Genomic DNA, 24,541 nt, shown 5'->3' with positions numbered 1-24,541 from the left:
TTATGGATGGGGTTGTTAGGGAGGTAAATGCAAGAGTTTTGGAAAGAGGGGCAAGTATGAAGTCTGTTGGGGATGAGAGAGCTTGGGAAGTGAGTCAGTTGTTGTTCGCTGATGATACAGCACTGGTGGCTGATTCATGTGAGAAACTGCAGAAGCTGGTGACTGAGTTTGGTAAAGTGTGTGGAAGAAGAAAGTTAAGAGTAAATGTGAATAAGAGCAATGTTATTAGGTACAGTAGGGTTGAGGGTCAAGTCAATTGGGAGGTGAGTTTGAATGGAGAAAAACTGGAGGAAGTGAAGTGTTTTAGATATCTGGGAGTGGATCTGGCAGCGGATGGAACCATGGAAGTGGAAGTGGATCATAGGGTGGGGGAGGGGGTGAAAATTCTGGGGGCCTTGAAGAATGTGTGGAAGTCGAGAACATTATCTCGGAAAGCAAAAATGGGTATGTATGAAGGAATAGTGGTTCCAACAATGTTGTATGGTTGCGAGGCGTGGGCTATGGATAGAGTTGTGCGCAGGAGGATGGATGTGCTGGAAATGAGATGTTTGAGGACAATGTGTGGTGTGAGGTGGTTTGATCGAGTGAGTAACGTAAGGGTAAGAGAGATGTGTGGAAATAAAAAGTGTGGTTGAGAGAGCAGAAGAGGGTGTTTTGAAGTGGTTTGGGCATATGGAGTGAATGAGTGAGGAAAGATTGACCAAGAGGATATATGTGTCGGAGGTGGAGGGAACGAGGAGAAGAGGGAGACCAAATTGGAGGTGGAAAGATGGAGTGAAAAAGATTTTGTGTGATCGGGGCCTGAACACGCAGGAGGGTGAAAGGAGGGCAAGGAATAGAGTGAATTGGAGCGATGTGGTATACCGGGGTTGACGTGCTGTCAGTGGATTGAATCAGGGCATGTGAAGCGTCTGGGGTAAACCATGGAAGCTGTGTAGGTATGTATATTTGCGTGTGTGGACTTATGTATATACATGTGTATGGGGGGGCGTTGGGCCATTTCTTTCGTCTGTTTCCTTGCGCTACCTCGCAAACGCGGGAGACAGCGACAAAGTATAATAAAAAAAAATAAAATATATATATATATATATATATATATATATATATATATATATATATATATATATATATATATATATATATAATAAGCTGGTGACTGAGTTTGGTAAAGTGTGTGAAAGAAGAAAGTTAAGAGTAAATGTGAATAAGAGCAAGGTTATTAGGTACAGTAGGGATGAGGGTCAAGTCAATTGGGAGGTAAGTTTGAATGGAGAAAAACTGGAGGAAGTAAAGTGTTTTACATATCTGGGAGTGGATCTGGCAGCGGATGGAACAATGAAAGCGGAAGTGAACCATAGGGTGGGGGAGGGGGCGAAAATCCTGGGAGCCTTGAAGAATGTGTGGAAGTCAAGAACATTATCTCAGAAAGCAAAAATGGGTATGTTTGAAGGAATAGTGGTTCCAACAATGTTGTATGGTTGCGAGGCGTGGGCTATGGATAGAGTTGTGTGCAGGAGGTTTGATGTGCTGGAAATGAGATGTTTGAGGACAATGTGTGGTGTGAGGTGGTTTGATCGAGTAAGTAATGTAAGGGTAAGAGAGATGTGTGGAAATAAAAAGAGCGTGGTTGAGAGAGCAGAAGAGGGTGTTTTGAAATGGTTTGGGCACATGGAGAGAATGAGTGAGGCAAGATTGACCAAGAGGATATATGTGTCGGAGGTGGAGGGAACGAGAAGTGGGAGACCAAATTGGAGGTGGAAAGATGGAGTGAAAAAGATTTTGAGTGATCGGGGCCTGGACATGCCGGAGGGTGAAAGGCAGGCACGGAATAGAGTGAATTGGATTGATGTGGTATACCGGGGTCGACGTGCTGTCAATGGATTGAATCAGGGCATGTGAAGCATCTGGGGTAAACCGTGGAAAGTTCTGTGGGGCCTGGATGTGGAAAGGGAGCTATGGTTTTGGGCAGTATTGCATGACAGCTAGAGACTGAGTGTGAATGAATGGGGCCTTTGTTGTCTTTTCCTAGCGCTACCTCGCACACATGAGGAGGGAGGGGGATGTTATTCCATGTGTGGCGAGGTGGTGATGGGAATGAATAAAGGCAGACAGTATGAATTGTGTGCATGTGTATATATGTATATGTCTGTGTGTGTATATATATGTGTGCATTGAGATATATGGGTATGTATATTTGCGTGTGTGGACGTGTATGTATATACATGTGTATGTGGGTGGGTTGGGCCATTTCTTTCATCTGTTTCCTTGCGCTACCTCGCAAATGCGGGAGACAGCGACAAAGCAAAATAAAATAATAAATAATATATATATATATATATATATATATATATATATATATATATATATATATATATATATATATATATATATATATATATATTTAAAAAGCGAGATATACATAAGTATACTTATGTAAGTAGGAGAGATGGCCAGAGAGCGTTATTGGATTACGTGTTAATTGACAGGCGCGCGAAAGAGAGACTTTTGGATGTTAATGTGCTGAGAGGTGCAACTGGAGGGATGTCTGATCATTATCTTGTGGAGGCTAAGGTGAAGATTTGTATGGGTTTTCAGAAAAGAAGAGTGAATGTTGGGGTGAAGAGGGTGGTGAGAGTAAGTGAGCTTGGGAAGGAGACTTGTGTGAGGAAGTACCAGGAGAGACTGAGTACAGAATGGAAAAAGTTGAGAACAATGGAAGTAAGGGGAGTGGGGGAGGAATGGGATGTATTTAGGGAATCAGTGATGGATTGCGCAAAAGATGCTTGTGGCATGAGAAGAGTGGGAGGTGGGTTGATTAGAAAGGGTAGTGAGTGGTGGGATGAAGAAGTAAGAGTATTAGTGAAAGAGAAGAGAGAGGCATTTGGACGATTTTTGCAGGGAAGAAATGCAATTGAGTGGGAGATGTATAAAAGAAAGAGACAGGAGGTCAAGAGAAAGGTGCAAGAGGTGAAAAAAAGGGCAAATGAGAGTTGGGGTGAGAGAGTATCATTGAATTTTAGGGAGAATAAAAAGATGTTCTGGAAGGAGGTAAATAAAGTGCGTAAGACAAGGGAGCAAATGGGAACTTCAGTGAAGGGCGCAAATGGGGAGGTGATAACAAGTAGTGGTGATGTGAGAAGGAGATGGAGTGAGTATTTTGAAGGTTTGTTGAATGTGTTTGATGATAGAGTGGCAGATATAGGGTGTTTTGGTCGAGGTGGTGTGCAAAGTGAGAGGGTTAGGGAAAATGATTTGGTAAACAGAGAAGAGGTAGTAAAAGCTTTGCAGAAGATGAAAGCCAGCAAGGCAGCAGGTTTGGATGGTATTGCAGTGGAATTTATTAGAAAAGGGGGTGACTGTATTGTTGACTGGTTGGTAAGGTTATTTAATGTATGTATGACTCATGGTGAGGTGCCTGAGGATTGGCGGAATGCGTGCATAGTGCCATTGTACAAAGGCAAAGGGGATAAGAGTGAGTGCTCAAATTACAGAGGTATAAGTTTGTTGAGTATTCCTGGTAAATTATATGGGAGGGTATTGATTGAGAGGGTGAAGGCATGTACAGAGCATCAGATTGGGGAAGAGCAGTGTGGTTTCAGAAGTGGTAGAGGATGTGTGGATCAGGTGTTTGCTTTGAAGAATGTATGTGAGAAATACTTAGAAAAGCAAATGGATTTGTATGTAGCATTTATGGATCTGGAGAAGGCCTATGATAGAGTTGATAGAGATGCTCTGTAGAAGGTATTAAGAATATATGGTGTGGGAGGCAAGTTGTTAGAAGCAGTGAAAAGTTTTTATCGAGGATGTAAGGCATGTGTACGTGTAGGAAGAGAGGAAAGTGATTGGTTCTCAGTGAATGTAGGTTTGCGGCAGGGGTGTGTGATGTCTCCATGATTGTTTAATTTATTTATGGATGGGGTTGTTAGGGAGGTGAATGCAAGAGTTTTGGAAAGAGGGGCAAGTATGAAGTCTGTTGGGGATGAGAGAGCTTGGGAAGTGAGTCAGTTGTTGTTCGCTGATGATACAGCGCTGGTGGCTGATTCATGTGAGAAACTGCAGAAGCTGGTGACTGAGTTTGGTAAAGTGTGTGAAAGAAGAAAGTTAAGAGTAAATGTGAATAAGAGCAAGGTTATTAGGTACACTAGGGTTGAGGGTCAAGTCAATTGGGAGGTGAGTTTGAATGGAGGAAAACTGGAGGAAGTGAAGTGTTTTAGATATCTGGGAGTGGATCTGGCAGCGGATGGAACCATGGAAGCGGAAGTGGATCATAGGGTGGGGGAGGGGGGCGAAAATTCTGGGAGCCTTGAAGAATGTGTGGAAGTCGAGAACATTATCTCGGAAAGCAAAAATGAGTATGTTTGAAGGATTAGTGGTTCCAACAATGTTGTATGGTTGCAAGGCGTGGGCTATGGATAGAGTTGTGCGCAGGAGGATGGATGTGCTGGAAATGAGATGTTTGAGGACAATGTGTGGTGTGAGGTGGTTTGATTGAGTAAGTAACGTAAGGGTAAGAGAGATGTGTGGAAATAAAAAGAGCTTGGTTGAGAGAGCAGAAGAGGGTGTTTTGAAATGGTTTGGGCACATGGAGAGAATGAGTGAGGAAAGATTGACCAAGAGGATATATGTGTCGGAGGTGGAGGGAACGAGGAGAAGAGGGAGACCAAATTGGAGGTGGAAAGATGGAGTGAAAAAGATTTTGTGTGATCGGGGCCTGAACATGCAGGAGGGTGAAAGGAGGGCAAGGAATAGAGTAAATTGGAGCGATGTGGTATACCGGGGTTGACGTGCTGTCAGTGGATTGAATCAAGGCATGTGAAGCGTCTGGGGTAAACCATGGAAAGCTGTGTAGGTATGTATATTTGTGTGTGTGGACGTATGTATATACATGTGTATGGGGGTGGGTTGGGCCATTTCTTTCGTCTGTTTCCTTGCGCTACCTCGCAAACGCGGGAGACAGCGACAAAGCAAAAAAAAAATATATATATATATATATATATATATATATATTAATTTGGTCTAGAATGTTTGCATTGGTTTGCTATTGGCTGAATGTAGCACTCATAAATTATGGATTTGATTTGCTTATTTTTGAATACCCTAGTACTGTTTTCTATGAAAGAGTCTTGGTGTTACACAGGACCTCTCTAAAGGCTGTGTTACTTCCAGTAGTAGGGAAAGTAGACTCCTTTGGTGTGAGAAATGTTTTGACATGACCGTACTTCCAGTTATACAGCCTTGCCAGAGGCACCTTTTCTGTCATGGTGCTACCTCATGCAGGCTGAGCTCATTAATTCCATAGATTTGATTCTCCAGTTAGTACACTTGGATGGGTTGAATCACCTTACTCAGGCATTGATTTGAAGAACTTATGTATAGGGTTGTTCAGCTGCAGCTTGTCTCGATACAGAAACTTTTCTCTCTACTGAACCACCAATTGGGAAAAATTCACGTAGACACTGTCTGGATTTGGAGAAACTAAGTGTAATTAATTGGTAAAAACTAAGTGCTGAATATGTATGAATAGATTTGATTTATGAATCTTTTGATTTCAGGCTGTACAGTTAGAAGCAAAATTACTAACTGGTGATATTCTGCAAGAGTTTGAGCTTATCCCGCGAATGAAACCAAATGCTGATTTTACTACAGCCACCAAGCTGGACAACATCCCACGTAATCGCTACAAGGATATTGTTCCTTATGAAGAGAACAGAGTCAAGATTACTCCTACTAAGGACAATAAAAGTGGCTATATTAATGCCTCACACATCACTGTGAGTAACATTCAGCAGTGGTAATGGTGGGAGGATATCATGTTACAAAATTATATTTCTTGCACTTAAGAAGAATTTACAAAGATGCATTCATGTGATGTAAATGGTTTGCATTGTAGGATTATGATGATATATATTGTCAGCCTCTTTCATGAGAAATTCAACTGCAGTCCCATCCACTCCAGCCACTTTGCCACATTTCATTTTATGCAAGACCTTTCACTACTACCTTTTCTCTTTTCACCAAACTACTTGTCATGACTTGCTTGACATACCTCGTTGTCCCAAACTTTCTACATCTGCCACATTCAGCTGTCCTTCCAAATACTCACTCCCACTCCTCTCCAGCTTTTATTTCTGTGTTACCACTTACCTATCTGCACCTATCACTGATGCTTCTATTTGTGCTCTTCTTCTCACACTATTCACCTCCTTCCAAGACAGTTTTCCTTATTCTTTCTGAAGTTTGCTGATACTCTCTCACCCCAAGTCTCCTTTGCCTCTAATTCAGCCTTTACACTTTTCTCTTGGAGGAAGTGAAATGTTTTAGATATCTGGGATTGGCCTTTGCAGTGGATGGAACCATGGAAGCAGAAGTGTGTCACGGGGAGGGGGAGGGGATGAAGGTTTTGGGAGTGATGAAGAATGTGAAGAAGGAGAGAACATTATCTTGGAGAGCAAAAATGGGTATTTTTAAAGGAATAGTAGCTCCGACAATATTATATGGTTGCAAGGCATGGGTTGTACGGTGGAGGGTTGATGTGTTGGAAATTAAATGTTTGAGGGCAATATGAGATGTGAGGTGGTTTGATCAAGTAAATAATGAAAGGGTAAGAGAGATGTGTGGAAATAAAAAGAGTGCGGTTGAGAGAGCAGAAGAGAGTGTGTTTGAATGGTTTAGACATATGGAAAGAATGATTGAAGAAAGGTTGACAAAGAGGATATATGTGTCAGAGGTGGAGGGAACAAGAAGTGGGTGACCATATTGGAGGTGAAAGGATGGAGTGAAAAAGATTTTGAGCAATCGGGGCCTGAACATGCAGGAGGGTGAAAGGCGTGCAGGGAATAGAGTGAATTGGAACGATGTTGTATACTGGGGTTGACGTGCTGTCAGTGGATTGAACCTGGGCTTGTGAAGCGTCTGGGGTAAACCATGGAAAATTTTGTGGAGCCTGGATGTGGAAAGGGAGCTATGGTTTCGGTGCAGTATACATGACAGCTAGAGACTAAGTGTGAACAAATGTGGCTTTTGTTGTCTTTTCCTAGCACTACCTCACGCACATGCGGGGGAGGGGGTTTTCATTTCATGTGTGGCGGGGTGGCGAGAGGAATGAATAAGGGCAGACAGTATGAATTATGTACATGTGTATATATGTATATGTCTGTGTGTGTATATATATGTATATGTTGAGATATATAGGTATGTATATGTGCATGTGTGGACGTGTATGTATATACATGTGTATGTTGGTGGGTTGGGCCATTCTTTTGTCTGTTTCCTTGTGCTACCTCGCTAAAGTGGGAGACAGCGACAAAGTATAATAAATAAATAAATGTCTGTGTATGTATATATATGTATATGTTGAAATGTATAGGTATGTATATGTACGTGTGTGGATGTGTATGTATATGCATGTGTATGTGGGTGGGTTAGGCCATTCTTTCGTCTGTTTCCTTGCGCTACCTTGCTAATGCGGGAGACAGCAACAAAGTATAATGATAATTATAGACATATGAGTGTGTGTTTATATGAGTGGATGGGTCTTTCTTCATCTGTTTCCTGGCGCAATCTTGCTGACGTGGGAAATGGCGATCAAGTATAATAGATATAGAAATTATATATATTGTTGGGACTCGGGGATCTGTGGGTAGAAGTTACTTGAGTATTAGACCAAGGCAAGCTTTCTATTTCCACTGGAGAGTTTGTTGTTAGTTAGAGAGTGGTTTGCATGGAAGGGGTCTAGTGCTGCTGCATAGAATGGAATTCTGAGCATGTCGAGTTAAGACCGTATTGGGAGGAGCTTTGTTTTCTTGTGAAGTTGTTGAATGTTTGTGGGTTGGGGCAGCCAGTAATTTTTTGGTTTGCAGCTTTATGTTTGCTTTTGGAAGGGTGGAATACAAGGTAGGTTTGGCTTAGTTTAAAGTGAAGTGGATGATGAAATGATTGTAAAGTATGCAGAGGAAATCTTTATCTTATCCAAATTCAGTGTTGTTTCATGTATTTCATATTTCCTGGTTCAGTTCATGTAGCTTGTTGTCCCCCGTATACTACACTCTGATTCACTCTATCCCATGCACACCTTTCACCTTCCTACATGTTCAGATCCTGAGCTCTCAAAGTCTTTCTTACTCCATTCTTCTATCTCCAATTTGGTCTCCCCCTTCTAGTTTCCTCCACTTTTGACATGTATATCCTCTGTGTCAACCTTTCCTCACTCAGTCTTTCCATATGTTCAAATCGTTTCAGAACACCCTCCTCAGCTCTCTCAGTCACACTTCTTTTATTACCACACCTCTTTCTCTTACACTTGTGTTTTTACTTAAACCACTTCTTACCACATAATGTCATCCATATCATTTTCAACATATCCACCCTCCTTCACACATTTTCACCTATAGCCCATACCTCACATCCATACAACATCATTGTGATTACAGTACCTTCAAACATACCCATCTTTACCTTCGTAGGTAACTATCTATCGTTCCACACATTGCCTAGTGCTCTCAGAACCTTCACCCCAACACTCACCTTATGACTCACTTCTGCTTCCATGGTTCCATTTACTGCCATGTCCACTCCCACTCCACTCTGCTTCCTCCGAAATTTCTTCATTCAGACTCTCACTTTAACTGACCTACCCCAGTACATTGCTGTACCTAATAACTTTGCTCTTATTCACATGGACTCTTGACTTCCTCCTTTCACATATACTCCCAGACTCAGACACCAACTTTTGCAGTTTCTCACTCGAATCTACCATCAGTGTTGTGTCATCATCAAACTACAACTGGCTCACTTCCCAGTCCCCTTACCCCATCAGACTGCATACTTGTCCTTCTCTCCAAGACCCTTACTTTTACCTCCACCACTCCATCCATAAACAAATTAAACAGCCATGGCCACATCACACACCTTTGCTGTTGACCCTCCTTTACCTGGAACCACTCATCCTTATCTCTACCTACTTGCATACATGCCTAACTTCGTTGATAAAATGTCTCACTGCTTCTTGTAGCTTAACATTATCCCATGTCATATATTCATAACACCTTCCACAAGGCATCTCTATCAACCCTATTTCCTTATCCATAATGTTGCATACAAATCCTTCAATTTCTCTAAGTATTTCTCACATTAATTCTTCAAGGCTAACTCCTGATCTACATATCCCTGCCATCCCTGAAACCAAATTGTTCCTTCCCAGTGTCATGCTCTGTCAAACTTTTACCCTTTCAATCACCACTTTCCCATACAAGTTACCAGGTACACTTAACAAACTCTTACATTTATGGTTTGAACACTCACCATTGTCCCACTTGTCTCTATACAGTGGGACTATACATGCATTCCCCCAATCCTCATGCACATAACCATATCATGCATTCAGTGGAAATCCCAACTAATCAGTCAACAACAGAACAATCCCCATCTTAAGAAATTCATATGCAATACCAGCCACCTTGCCACATTTCTTTGTATGCAAGGCTTTCACCAAGCTATTTTCCATGACTCTCTCTTCACATACCTCCCCAACCCAAACATCCTTCTTCATTAGTTGATACTCAAAATTTGATGGTGTGGTTGGTGAAATGATATACATTTTCCCAAGCATGTATGCTTAAAACTATGGATGGATCCCTGTACAGTCAAACATGCCCATCTTTGCCCTAAGTGACTTTGACATTGTCTACCAAACACTGCTCAATGCTTACAGAAACATGATGTAAAGTTTTAGAAATTTCATATTATCACCTTATTTAGATTTTCATGAGTTTACTTTCTACCATCACAACCAAATCCTTCCATTCAGTTATGTTTCAGTTTGTGAGACTTGCTAACCACTTTATCTACATTTGCAGGCAAGTGTTGGAGAGAGCCAACGCTTTTACATATGTTGCCAGGGTCCCCTTGCCAACACTGTTGCACACTTTTGGCAGTGTGTGTGGGAGGCAGATGTTTTTCTTGTGGTAATGTTGACGTCTGTAACTGGTGACACTGCTACAAGCAAAAGCTTCCCATACTGGCCACAGACGGATAATACAAGTGTTGAATGTGGGCAGGTAAGTGTAGTCTGAAGGTGCTGTATATATGGAAGTTGGCAAAGATAGGGGAATATTTAGGCAATTATGAAAGTGGCATGTATATAGGTAAGTTTAATGGTAAGATGTCAAAATAGAGTGTGAGAAGGTGAAATATAGAATAAGCAGATAGGTGTAATGCATAAAGGGATACTGAATGGGTGTAGTGTGGGGAACATGTAAGCTGATTTATTGTGAAAGACTTGTAAGTAGTTTATTGTGAATAATGTCAAGAGAAAATGAGTATGTGTAATACAAAGGAAAATGAACAGGTGTAGCATGAAAATATGAACATGTGAAGCGTCTCGGGTAAGCCATGGAAAGGTCTTAGGGGCCTGGATGTGAAAGGGGAGCTGTGGTTTCAGTGCATTATACTTAGCAGCTAGAGACTGAGTGTGAACAAATGTGGCCTTTTTCTGTCTGTTTTTTTTGGCGCTACCCTACTGAAGCAGAGGATAGTGAGGGTGTTCTCTGTGGGGCAGGTTGTGCCAGGAATAGATGAAGACAAGCACGTATGAATATGCACTTGTGTATATTTGTAAATGCCTGTATGTGTGTATGGAATATGCACTTGTGTATATTTGTAAATGCCTGTATGTGTGTATGTATATGTTGATATGTATATGTGCATATATGGGCATTTACGTATAAATATGTGTACCTGAGTGGATGGGTAATTCTTCATCTGTTTCCTGGCGTTACCTCGCTGACGCAGGAAATAGTGATTGTGTATAATAAAAAATGAAATAATGTATATATATATATATATATATATATATATATATATATATATATATATAAAAACGAGAGGGGAGGATTTCCAGCCCCCCGCTCCCTCCCCTTTTAGTCGCCTTCTACGACATGCAGGGAATACGTGGGAAGTATTCTTTCTCCCCTATCCCCAGGGAATATACACACACACACACACACACACACATATATATATATATATATATATATATATATATATATATATATATATATATATATATATATATATATATATATATATATTTTATTTATTTATTATACTTTGTCGCTGTCTCCCGCGTTTGCGAGGTAGCGCAAGGAAACAGACGAAAGAAAATGGCCCAACCCCCCCCATACACATGTATATACATACGTCCACACATGCAAATATACATACCTACACAGCTTTCCATGGTTTACCCCAGACGCTTCACATGCCCTGCTTCAATCCACTGACAGCACGTCAACCCCTGTATACCACATCGCTCCAATTCACTCTATTCCTTGCCCTCCTTTCACCCTCCTGCATGTTCAGGCCCCGATCACACAAAATCTTTTTCACTCCATCTTTCCACCTCCAATTTGGTCTCCCTCTTCTCCTTGTTCCCTCCACCTCCGACACATATATCCTCTTGGTCAATCTTTCCTCACTCATCCTCTCCATGTGCCCAAACCACTTCAAAACACGCTCTTCTGCTCTCTCAACCACGCTCTTTTTATTTCCACACATCTCTCTTACCCTTACGTTACTCACTCGATCAAACCACCTCACACCACACACTGTCCTCAAACATCTCATTTCCAGCACATCCATCCTCCTGCGCACAACTCTATCCATAGCCCACGCCTCGCAACCATACAACATTGTTGGAACCACCATTCCTTCAAACATACCCATTTTTGCTTTCCGAGATAATGTTCTCGACTTCCACACATTCTTCAAGGCTCCCAGAATTTTCGCCCCCTCCCCCATCCTATGATCCACTTCCGCTTCCATGGTTCCATCTGCTGCCAGATCCACTCCCAGATATCTAAAACACTTCACTTCCTCCAGTTTTTCTCCATTCAAACTCACCTCCCAATTGACTTGACCCTCAACTCTACTGTACCTAATAACCTTTCTCTTATTCACATTTACTCTTAACTTAATTTAATTCTGCATTGCAATTAACTTTGGATACCAAGCGATTCTGTTCAGCAATGTTACTGTAGCATTTAGTGGACACAGTAACAGAATCAAATCATGATTTTCAGTATAAAGGTTTACTGAATGTTACTAAATAAGGTATCAGAAGTGACGTAAGTTAGATCAAGGAAAATGTGGGCTTAATGTAAAACCAGGTAAAACATCTGAAAAAAAATAAACAGTGCCTATAACAACCTCAACTAGCTAGTAGTCAAAAGTAGAAAAAGATATATACCCACATTAAGCTGGTCTGCTGATGGGAACTGCATAGCCGCCTGGCCTGTGATCTGTTTGACGAGATTCGGCAGCATCTGCACGATGCTCAGTCATAGGTGTGACTGGCAATTTGCCCCCAAAATAAGGAACATCAGGATAAATTTCAACTGCTAGAGAGGTCTGGTAGTCTGCAAAGGTTATTTCTTTTTATAAACGAACTAAATACCTTTACAACAGGTAACGCTACATCCATGATTTACATTACCCTCACTTCTATCGTTTAATATCATTCAATACAACATAAAGCTCAAAAGTATGCTCTGCAACTATTGTCTCTGAATGTTACACAAGCACTACAAGCTAGTAGCAATGTGGAGCCAAATTGGACTTTTACTCGGGTAATTAGGGAGAATATCCCAAAACCCAGTGTGTGCAATCTTAGAATCCCTAACCTACTAATCCTCACATACAAATAAATTCACCACGAAATCCACTGCAAAACATAATCTAAAGTGAAGAGCTTCTAAATTAAGCTCAAAAGATTTCATTTTTTCACCTAAAACCTAAGGAATTAGAGGATCTTTGCACAAAAATCAGGCAAAATTCGGTAAAACTACCGCACAATCTTAATTCCATATATTCCATAAATTTTGCCTCTTGATAAAGGCTTAAATCAGGTAAGTGGCTTATATAACCAGATTTTCCCACAAAACCCACAGTTAACTAGCCCAGTCCTCTGTTCTTAACGCTACCTCGCTGTCGCGGGAGATGGCGGATGGTATGAATGAAAACCAAAAATTTGCAATACTAGACACATTCAACTAAAAAACTTTATAAAGTCTATCTCAATATATTTACCAGAGCTTGGGATACGTCCCCTTGTAAATTCTAGTCAAGTGGATATGATCATTTATTGACTTTGTGCCTCGAGCTTGGTAGTGCTAGAGTTGACTTAAAAAATGACTGTTTCAAGGAACAACTTATCTCCCTCCAAAGTCACAGTCACAGTTGGTTTTCATTTTGTTAGAAGGATGTTTCTCTTAAATATCAAGGAAAGCTTTTGGCACAGTTATCTTTAAGCATTGTAAGAATTCATGCCCTACTTTTAGGTCTGTAAGTGGCAAAGACAAATGATTATGTATCTATTATAATTACATAATCTGTTAATGTTTTTACCAACATTAACAGATAATGTAAATAGGTAATCACGATTTCTTGATTGAATGTGATATAAAACCTTTATTTATAGAGGAGTAATTTTACCTTTGACTTCTTTCCTCCCATCCATGGATTTATCTTTGTACTTTGTCTTGAAGGAATAGATAACTAAGCTGATTTTCTGATACAGGATATTTTGCCATGCTATAATGTGCTAAGGTGACTGTGGTCATAATGTGTGTTGGTGTTGAGCTGGTGTTGAAGATGTATTTGAAGATTTTGAGATTTGCCTAAATGGTTTTGTATGAAATATATATATATATATGTGGTTTCAGAAGTGGTAGAGGATGTGTGGATCAGGTGTTTGCTTTGAAGAATGTATGTGAGAAATACTTAGAAAAGCAAATGGATTTGTATGTAGCATTTATGGATCTGGAGAAGGCATACGATAGAGTTGATAGAGATGCTCTGTGGAAGGTATTAAGAATATATGGTGTGGGAGGAAAGTTGTTAGAAGCAGTGAAAAGTTTTTATCAAGGATGTAAGGCATGTGTACGTGTAGGAAGAGAGGAAAGTGATTGGTTCTCAGTGAATGTAGGTTTGCGGCAGGGGTGTGTGATGTCTCCATGGTTGTTTAATTTGTTTATGGATGGGGTTGTTAGGGAGGTAAATGCAAGAGTTTTGGAAAGAGGGGCTAGTATGAAGTCTGTTGGGGATGAGAGAGCTTGGGAAGTGAGTCAGTTGTTGTTCGCTGATGATACAGCGCTGGTGGCTGATTCATGTGAGAAACTGCAGAAGCTGGTGACTGAGTTTGGTAAAGTGTGTGGAAGAAGAAAGTTAAGAGTAAATGTGAATAAGAGCAAGGTTATTAGGTACAGTAGGGTTGAGGGTCAAGTCAATTGGGAGGTGAGTTTGAATGGAGAAAAACTGGAGGAAGTGAAGTGTTTTAGATATCTGGGAGTGGATCTGGCAGCGGATGGAACCATGGAAGCGGAAGTGGATCATAGGATGGGGGAGGGGGGCGAAAATTCTGGGGGCCTTGAAGAATGTGTGGAAGTCGAGGACATTATCTCGGAAAGCAAAAATGGGTATGTTTGAAGGAATAGTGGTTCCAACAATGTTGTATGGTTGCGAGGCGTGGGCTATGGATAGAGTTGTGCGCAGGAGGATGGATGTGCTGGAAATGAGATATTTGAGGACAGTGTGTGGTGTGAGGTGGTTTGATCGAGTGAGTAACGTAAGGGTAAGAGAGATGTGTGGAAATAAAAAGAGCGTGGTTGAGAGAGCAGAAGAGGGTGTTTTGAAGTGGTTTGGGCACATGGAGAGGATGAGTGAGGAAAGATTGACCAAGAGGATATAATGTGTCGGAGGTGGAGGGAGCAAGGAGAAGAGGGAGACCAAATTGGAGGTGGAAAGATGGAGTGAAAAAGATTTTGTGTGATCGGGGCCTGAACATGCAGGAGGGTGAAAGGAGGGTAAGGAATAGAGTGAATTGGAGCGATGTGGTATACCGGGGTTGACGTGCTGTCAGTGGATTGAATCAAGGCATGTGAAGCGTCTGGGGTAAACCATGGAAAGCTGTGTAGGTATGTATATTTGCGTGTGTGGACGTATGTATATACATGTGTATGGGGGGGGTTGGGCCATTTCTTTCGTCTGTTTCCTTGCGCTACCTCTCAAACGCGGGAGACAGCGACAAAGTATAAAAAAAATATATATATATATATATATATATATATATATATATATATATATATATATATATATATATATATATATATATATATATATATTTTACCTCCTTCCAGAACATCTTTTTATTCTCCCTAAAATTTAATGATACTCTCTCACCCCAACTCTCATTTGCCCTCTTTTTCACCTCTTGTACCTTTCTCTTGACCTCCTGTCTCTTTCTTTTATACATCTCCCACTCAGTTGCATTTTTTCCCTGCAAAAATCGTCCAAATGCCTCTCTCTTCTCTTTCACTAATAATCTTACTTCTTCATCCCACCACTCACTACCCTTTCTAATCAACCCACCTCCCACTCTTCTTATGCCACAAGCATCTTTTGCGCAATCCATCAATGATTCCCTAAATACATCCCATTCCTCCCCCACTCCCCTTACTTCCATTGTTCTCACCTTTTTCCATTCTGTACTCAGTCTTCCTCACGCAAGTCTCCTTCCCAAGCTCACTTACTCTCACCACCCTCTTCACCCCAACATTCACTCTTCTTTTCTGAACCCATACAAATCTTCACCTTAGCCTCCACAAGATAATGATCAGACATCCCTCCAGTTGCACCTCTCAGCACATTAACATCCAAAAGTCTTTCTTTCGCGCGCCTGTCAATTAACACGTAATCCAATAACGCTCTCTGGCCATCTCTCCTACTTACATACGTATACTTATGTATATCTCGCTTTTTAAACCAAGTATTCCCAATCACCAGTCCTTTTTCAGCACATAAATCTACAAGCTCTTCACCATTTCCATTTACAACACTGAACATTCCATGTGCGTAAGACAAGGGAGCAAATGGGAACTTCAGTGAAGGGCGCAAATGGGGAGGTGATAACAAGTAGTGGTGATGTGAGAAGGAGATGGAGTGAGTATTTCGAAGGTTTGTTGAATGTGTTTGATGATAGAGTGGCAGATATAGGGTGTTTTGGTCGAGGTGGTGTGCAAAGTGAGAGGGTTAGGGAAAATGATTTGGTAAACGGAGAAGAGGTAGTGAAAGCTTTGCGGAAGATGAAAGCCGGCAAGGCAGCAGGTTTGGATGGTATTGCAGTGGACTTTATTAAAAAAGGGGGTGACTGTATTGTTGACTGGTTGGTAAGGTTATTTAATGTATGTATGACTCATGGTGAGGTGCCTGAGGATTGGCGGAATGCGTGCATAGTGCCATTGTACAAAGGCAAAGGGGATAAGAGTGAGTGCTCAAATTACAGAGGTATAAGTTTGTTGAGTATTCCTGGTAAATTATATGGGAGGGTATTGATTGAGAGGGTGAAGGCATGTACAGAGCATCAGATTGGGGAAGAGCAGTGTGGTTTCAGAAGTGGTAGAGGATGTGTGGATCAGGTGTTTGCTTTGAAGAATGTATGTGAGAAATACTTAGAAAAGCAAAGGATTTGTATGTAGCATTTATGGATCTGGAGAAGGCATATGATAGAGTTGATAGAGATGCTCTGTGGAAGGTATTAAGAATATATGGTGTGGGAGGAAAGTTGTTAGAAGCAGTGAAAAGTTTTTATCGAGGATGTAAGGCATGTGTACGTGTAGGAAGAGAGGAAAGTGATTGGTTCTCAGTGAATGTAGGTTTGCGGCAGGGGTGTGTGATGTCTCCATGGTTGTTTAATTTGTTTATGGATGGGGTTGTTAGGGAGGTAAATGCAAGAGTTTTGGAAAGAGGGGCAAGTATGATGTCTGTTGGGGATAAGAGAGCTTGGGAAGTGAGTCAGTTGTTGTTCGCTGATGACACAGCGCTGGTGGCTGATTCATGTGAGAAACTGCAGAAGCTGGTGACTGAGTTTGGTAAAGTGTGTGGAAGAAGAAAGTTAAGAGTAAATGTGAATAAGAGCAAGGTTATTAGGTACAGTAGGGTTGAGGGTCAAGTCAATTGGGAGGTGAGTTTGAATGGAGAAAAACTGGAGGAAGTGAAGTGTTTTAGATATCTGGGAGTGGATCTGGCAGCAGATGGAACCATGGAAGCGGAAGTGGATCATAGGGTGGGGGAGGGGGCTAAAATTCTGGGAGCCTTGAAGAATGTGTGGAAGTCGAGAACATTATCTCGGAAAGCAAAAATGGGTATGTTTGAAGGAATAGTGGTTCCAACAATGTTGTATGGTTGCAAGGCGTGGGCTATGGATAGAGTTGTGCGCAGGAGGATGGATGTGCTGGAAATGAGATGTTTGAGGACAATGTGTGGTGTGAGGTGGTTTGATCGAGTGAGTAACGTAAGGGTAAGAGAGATGTGTGGAAATAAAAAGAGCGTGGTTGAGAGAGCAGAAGAGGGTGTTTTGAAGTGGTTTGGGCACATGGAGAGGATGAGTGAGGAAAGATTGACCAAGAGGATATATGTGTCGGAGGTGGAGGGAACAAGGAGAAGAGGGAGACCAAATTGGAGGTGGAAAGATGGAGTGAAAAAGATTTTGTGTGATCGGGGCCTGAACATGCAGGAGGGTGAAAGGAGGGCAAGGAACAGAGTGAATTGGAGCGATGTGGTATACCGGGGCTGACGTGCTGTCAGTGGATTGAATCAAGGCATGTGAAGCGTCTGGGGTAAACCATGGAAAGCTGTGTAGGTATGTATATTTGCGTGTGTGGACGTATGTATATACATGTGTATGGGGGGGGGTTGGGCCATTTCTTTCGTCTGTTTCCTTGCGCTACCTCGCAAACGCGGGAGACGGCGACAAAGTATAAAGAAAAAAAAAATATATATATATATGTATATGTATTATATAATTATTTTGCTTTGTCGCTGTCTCCCGCATTAGTGAGGTAGCGCAAGGAAACAAACGAAAGAATGACCTAACCCACCCACATACGCATGTATGTACATAAACGTCCACACACGCAAATATACATACCTATACATCTCAATGTATACATATATATACACACACAGACATATACATATATACACGTGTACATGATTCATACTGTCTGCCTTTATTCATTCCCATTGCCCCCTCGACACACATGGAATAACCAACCCCCTCCCCCCTCATGTGTGCGAGGGAGCGCTAGGATAGACAACAAAGGCCACATTCGTTCACACTCAAGTCTCTAGCTGTCATGTAATAATGCACCGAAACCACAGCTCCCTTTCCACATCCAGGCCCCACAGAACTTTCCATGGGTTACCCCAGAAGCTTCACATGCCCTGGTTCAATCCATTGACAGCACGTTGACCTCGGTATATACCACATCGTTCCAATTCACTCTATTCCTTGCCTGCATTTCACCCTCCTGCATGTTCAGGCCCCGATCACTCAAAATCTTTTTCACTCCATATTTCCACCTCCAATTTGGTCTCCCACTTCTCCTCGTTCCCTCCACCTCTGACACATATATCCTCTTGGTCAATCTTTCCTCACTCATTCTCTCCGTGTGACCAAACCTTCTCAAAACACCCTCTTCTGCTTTCTCAACCACACTCTTTTTATTACCACACATCTCTCTTACCCTTACATTACTTACTCGATCAAACCACCTCACACCACATATTGTCCTCAAACATCTCATTTCCAGCACATCCACCATTCTGTGCACAACTCTATCCATAGCCCACACCTCGCAACCATACAACATTGTTGGAACCACTATTCCTTCAAACATACCCATTTTTGCTTTCCGAGATAATGTTCTTGACTTCCACACATTCTTCAAGGCTCCCAGAATTTTCGCCCCCTCCCCCACCCTAATATTCACTTCCGCTTCCATGGTTCCATCATCTGCCAAATCCACTCCCAGATATCTAAAACACTTCACTTCCTCCAGTTTTTCTCCATTCAAACTTACCTTCCAATTGACTTGACCCTCAACCCTGCTGTACCTAATAACCTGCCTCTTATTCACATTTAGTTTCTTCTTTCACACACTTTACCAAACTCAGTCACCAGCTTCTGCAGTTTCTCACATGAATCAGCCACCAGCGCTGTATCATCAGCAAACAACAACTGACTCACTTCCCAAGCTCTCTCATCCCCAACAGACTGCATACTTGCCCCTCTTTCCAAAACTCTTGCATTCACCTCCCTAACAACCCCATCCATAAACAAATTAAACAACCATGGAGACATCACACACCCCTGCCGCAAACCTACATTCACTGAGAACCAATCACTTTCCTCTCTTCCTACACGTACACATGCCTTACATCCTCGATAAAAACTTTTCACTGCTTCTAACAGCTTGCCTCCCACCCCATATATTCTTAATACCTTCCACAGAGCATCTCTATCAACTCTATCATATGCCTTCTCCAGATCCATAAATGCTACATACAAATCCATTTGCTTTTCTAAGTATTTCTCACATACATTCTTCAAAGCAAACACCTGATCCACACGTCTTCTACCACTTCTGAAACCACACTGCTCTTCCCCAATCTGATGCTCTGTACATGCCTTCACCCTCTCAATCAATACCCTCCCATATAATTTCCCAGGAATACTCAACAAACTTATACCTCTGTAATTTGAGCACTCTTATCCCCTTTGCCTTTGTACAATGGCACTATGCATGCATTCCGCCAGTCCTCAGGCACCTCACCATGAGTCATACATACATTAAATAACCTTACCAACCAGTCAACAATACAGTCACCCTCTTTTTTAATACATTCCACTGCTATACCATCCAAACCTGCTGCCTTGCCGGCTTTCATCTTCCGCAAAGCTTTTACTACCTCCTCTCTTTACCAAATCATTCTCCCTTAACCATTCACTTTGCACACCACCTCGACCAAAACACCCTATATCTGCCACTCTGTCATCAAACACATTCAACAAAACACCCTCTTCTGCTCTCTCAACCACACTCTTTTTATTACCACACATCTCTCTTACCCTTACATTACTTACTCGATCAAACCACCTCACACCACATATTGTCCTCAAACATCTCATTTCCAGCACATCCACCATTCTGTGCACAACTCTAGCCATAGCCCACGCCTCGCAACCATACAACATTGTTGGAACCAGTATTCCTTCAAACATACCCATTTTTGCTTTCCGAGATAATGTTCTTGACTTCCACACATTTTTCAAGGCTCCCAGAATTTTCGCCCCCTCCCCCACCCTAATATTCACTTCCGCTTCCATGGTTCCATCATCTGCCAAATCTACTCCCAGATATCTAAAACACTTCACTTCCTCCAGTTTTTCTCCATTCAAACTTACCTCCCAATTGACTTGACCCTCAACCCTGCTGTACCTAATAACCTGCCTCTTATTCACATTTAGTTTCTTCTTTCACACACTCTACCAAACTCAGTCACCAGCTTCTGCAGTTTCTCACATGAATCAGCCACCAGCGCTGTATCATCAGCAAACAACAACTGACTCACTTCCCAAGCTCTCTCATCCCCAACAGACTGCATACTTGCCCCTCTTTCCAAAACTCTTGCATTCACCTCCCTAACAACCCCATCCATAAACAAATTAAACAACCATGGAGACATCACACACCCCTGCCGCAAACCTACATTCACTGAGAAACAATCACTTTCCTCTCTTCCTACACGTACACATGCCTTACATCCTCGATAAAAACTTTTCACTGCTTCTAACAGCTTGCCTCCCACCCCATATATTCTTAATACCTTCCACAGAGCATCTCTATCAACTCTATCATATGCCTTCTCCAGATCCATAAATGCTACATACAAATCCATTTGCTTTTCTAAGTATTTCTCACATACATTCTTCAAAGCAAACACCTGATCCACACATCTTCTACCACTTCTGAAACCACACTGCTCTTCCCCAATCTGATGCTCTGTACATGCCTTCACCCTCTCAATCAATACCCTCCCATATAATTTACCAGGAATACTCAACAAACTTATCCCTCTGTAATTTGAGCACTCTTATCCCCTTTGCCTTTGTACAATGGCACTATGCAAGCATTCCGCCAGTCTTCAGGCACCTCACCATGAGTCATACATACATTAAGTAACCTTACCAACCAGTCAGCAATACAGTCACCCTCTTTTTTAATACATTCCACTGCTATACCATCCAAACCCGTTGCCTTGCCGGCTTTCATCTTCCGCAAAGCTTTTACTACCTCCTTTCTTTACCAAATCATTCTCCCTTAACCATTCACTTTGCACACCACCTCGACCAAAACACCCTATATCTGCCACTCTATCATCAAACACATTCAACAAACCTTCAAAATACTCACTCCATCTCCTTCTCACATCACCACTACTTGTTATCACCTCCCCATTTGCGCCCTTCACTGATGTTCCCATTTGTTCCCATGTCTTACACACTTTATTTACCTCCTTCCAAAACATCCTTTTATTCTCCCTAAAATTCAATGATACTCTCTCACCCCAACTCTCATTTGCCCTCTTTTTCACCTCATGTACCTTTCTCTTGACTCCTGCCTTTTTGGTTTATACATCTCCCATTCTTTTGCATTATTTCCTTGCAAAAGAAATTTTAATGAAAGTATCTTTTTGAACCACTACCACATATATTTCAACATATTTATAGCATTGATATGTTTAGGTGTAATAGACATATGATGAGCTTGATGGTTCCATTATGGGCCCTTATGTTGAACATTACGCACTTATACTTATCTCTTGATATAGATAGGGAAATTCACAAAACTTGGTTTGGAAGAAATGGCCTGTTGTTGATTGCAGGTAAAAGAAAGGACAGTTTTTAGATATGTATATTTACCAAACTGGTCTCAGGAAGAAAGGTCAGTTATTCATTGCCCTCATAACCGTTGGTGATGAAAACGAGAAGAGTAATGAAAATCCTGTTCACCAGTAAATACATTGCATGACAAGGTTGACAACCTTAATCATCTTTATGCCATGATGCCATAAGTTGCTGAGTATGTCAATTATTTCATGTATAATGTACAACTCTTCTCATTTACTTTGTCATTTTACTTGCAGTACAGAATATTCCGAAAACACAGCACAGTAAGTGGATCTCATATCACCAGCCGACTACAGGTGGTCCATTTGCCTGCAAGAAAGACCCGCACCATCTGGCACCTACAGTTCACTGATTGGGCTGACCATGGGTGTCCTGAAGATATCATGGGATTCATTAGTGAGTAGCATCTATAAACATTGAAGTGAATATCTTGTGATAGAATGCTGATGGTTGTTCTAAAGATGTTGAAGAATGTGATTATTATACCAGAAGCTTTTTTTTTTTTTGTAATTGATTGCTGTTTTCTAAATTAGTGAGTTAACACTAGGAACAGACAAGGAAAGGCTGTATTTCCTCAAATCCATTCTCTAGCTGTCACATGCAATGCATCAAAACGACAGTCCCCTAACCTCAGCCAGTTCCCAGTGTGTGTATCAGAAATGAAAGGAACAAGAAGAACAGGAAAACTGAATTGGAGGTGGAAACATGGAGTGAAAAAGAATTTGAGCGATTGGGGCCTGAACATGCACGAGGGTGAAAGACATGCATGGAATAGAGTGAATGGGAACAGTGTGTTATACTGGGGTTGGTGTGCTGTCATTGGCCATGTGAAATGTCTGGGGTAAACCATGGAAAGGTCTGTAGGGCTTGGATGTGGGTAGGTTAGGAGAGGGTCATTACACAAGACAGCTAGAGAATGGGTGTGAGCAAACGTGGCCTTTGTTTGTTTCCTGGCACTACCTGACTGTTGCAGGGGATGGCGATGCTGTTTCCTGTAGGGCAGGGTGGCACCAGGAATGGATGAAGAACATCCTACCCATTCATATGTGCATATATATACATAAGTGCTCATACTCTACATGTATATTTACTTTTTTTATACCCAATTGTTCTTCCCCGCATCAGCAAGGTAGCAAAAGGAAACAGACGAGAAATGGCCCAACCCACCCACATACACATGTATATACATAGACGTCCAGACACACACATATACATTCATACGTTCCTTTCCTATACGTACATATACATACACATAGTACATATTCATACTTGCTGCCTTCATCCATTCCCGTTGCCACCCTGCCACACGTGAAATAGCATTCCAATGCAATACCATCCAAGCCAGCTATTTTGCCGGCTTTCATCTTCCACAAAGCTTTATTACCTCTTCTCTGATTACCAAACCATTCTCCCTGACTCTTCACTTCACACACCATCCCAACCAAAATGCCCTTTATCTTCCACTCTGTCATCAAACACATTCAACAAACCTTCAAAATATTCACTCCATCTCCTCCTCACTTCATCACTACTTGTTATTACCTCCCTATTTGCCCCTTTCATTGATGTTCCCATTCATTCTCTTGTCCTACATTTTATTTACCTCCTTCCAAAACATCTTTTTATTCTCCCTAAAATTTGATGATACTCTCTCACCCCAACTCTTATTTGCCCTCTTTTTCACCTCTTTCACCTCTCTTGACCTCCTGCCTCTTTCTTTTATACATCTCTCAGTCATTTGCACTACTTCCCAGTAAAAATCATCCAAACGCCTCTCTCTTCTCTTTCACTAACAATCTTACTTCATCCCACCACTCACTACCCTTTCTACTCTGCTCACCTCCCACCTTTCTCATGCCACATGCATCTTTTGTGCAAGCCATTACTGCTTCCCAAAATACATCCCATTCCTCCTCCACTCCCCTTATGTCATTTGCTCTCACCTTTTTCCATTCTGTACCCAATCTCTCCTGGTACTTCCTCACACAAGTCTCCTTTCCAGGATCACTTACTTTCTCCACTCTCTTCTCTTCTCCTCAACATTCTCTCTTCTTTTCTGAAAACCTCAACAAATCTTCACCTTTGCCTCCACAAGATAATGATCAGACATCCCTCCAGCTGCCCCTGTTAGCACATTAACATCCAAAAGTCTCTTTTACACGAGAGTCAATTAACATTTTTTTTTTTCTTTTTGCTTTGTCGCTGTCTCCCGCGTTTGCGAGGTAGCACAAGGAAACAGACGAAAGAAATGGCCCAACCCACCCCCAACACATGTATATACATACGTCCACACACGCAAATATACATACCTACACAGTTTTCCATGGTTTACCCCAGACGCTTCACATGCCCTGATTCAATCCACTGACAGCACGTCAACCCTGGTATACCACATCGACCCAGTTCACTCTATTCCTTGCCCTCCTTTCACCCTCTTGCATGTTCAGGCCCCGATCACACAAAATCTTTTTCACTCCATCTTTCCACCTCCAATTTGGTCTCCCACTTCTCCTCGTTCCCTCCACCTCCGACACATATATCCTCTTGGTCAATCTTTCCTCACTCATTCTCTCCATGTGCCCAAACCATTTCAAAACACCCTCTTCTGCTCTCTCAACCACGCTCTTTTTATTTCCACACATCTCTCTTACCCTTACATTACTTACTCGATCAAACCACCTCACACCACACATAGTCCTCAAACATCTCATTTCCAGCACATCCATCCTCCTGCAC

At 41.7% G+C, this 24,541-nt stretch overlaps 1 protein-coding gene across 5 annotated transcripts in view; it reads left to right on the top strand.

Moving 5' to 3' along the window:
* The window catches only part of Pez (protein tyrosine phosphatase non-receptor pez), a 254,252-nt gene that overhangs the window by 219,662 nt on the left and 10,049 nt on the right, over nucleotides 1-24,541 (top strand). For all 5 annotated transcript variants that reach the window (XM_071667746.1, XM_071667743.1, XM_071667744.1 and 2 more), the window contains 3 exons: nucleotides 5,553-5,771; nucleotides 9,855-10,055; nucleotides 22,042-22,201. In XM_071667746.1, the coding sequence (XP_071523847.1) occupies nucleotides 5,553-5,771; nucleotides 9,855-10,055; nucleotides 22,042-22,201 (580 nt within the window). The remainder of the gene's footprint in view (nucleotides 1-5,552; nucleotides 5,772-9,854; nucleotides 10,056-22,041; nucleotides 22,202-24,541) is intronic.

This window comes from Panulirus ornatus, chromosome 12 (assembly GCF_036320965.1).
Source record: "Panulirus ornatus isolate Po-2019 chromosome 12, ASM3632096v1, whole genome shotgun sequence".
Taxonomy (NCBI): Eukaryota; Metazoa; Arthropoda; class Malacostraca; order Decapoda; family Palinuridae; genus Panulirus; species Panulirus ornatus.
This window is presented reverse-complemented; position numbering and strand designations above follow the sequence as displayed.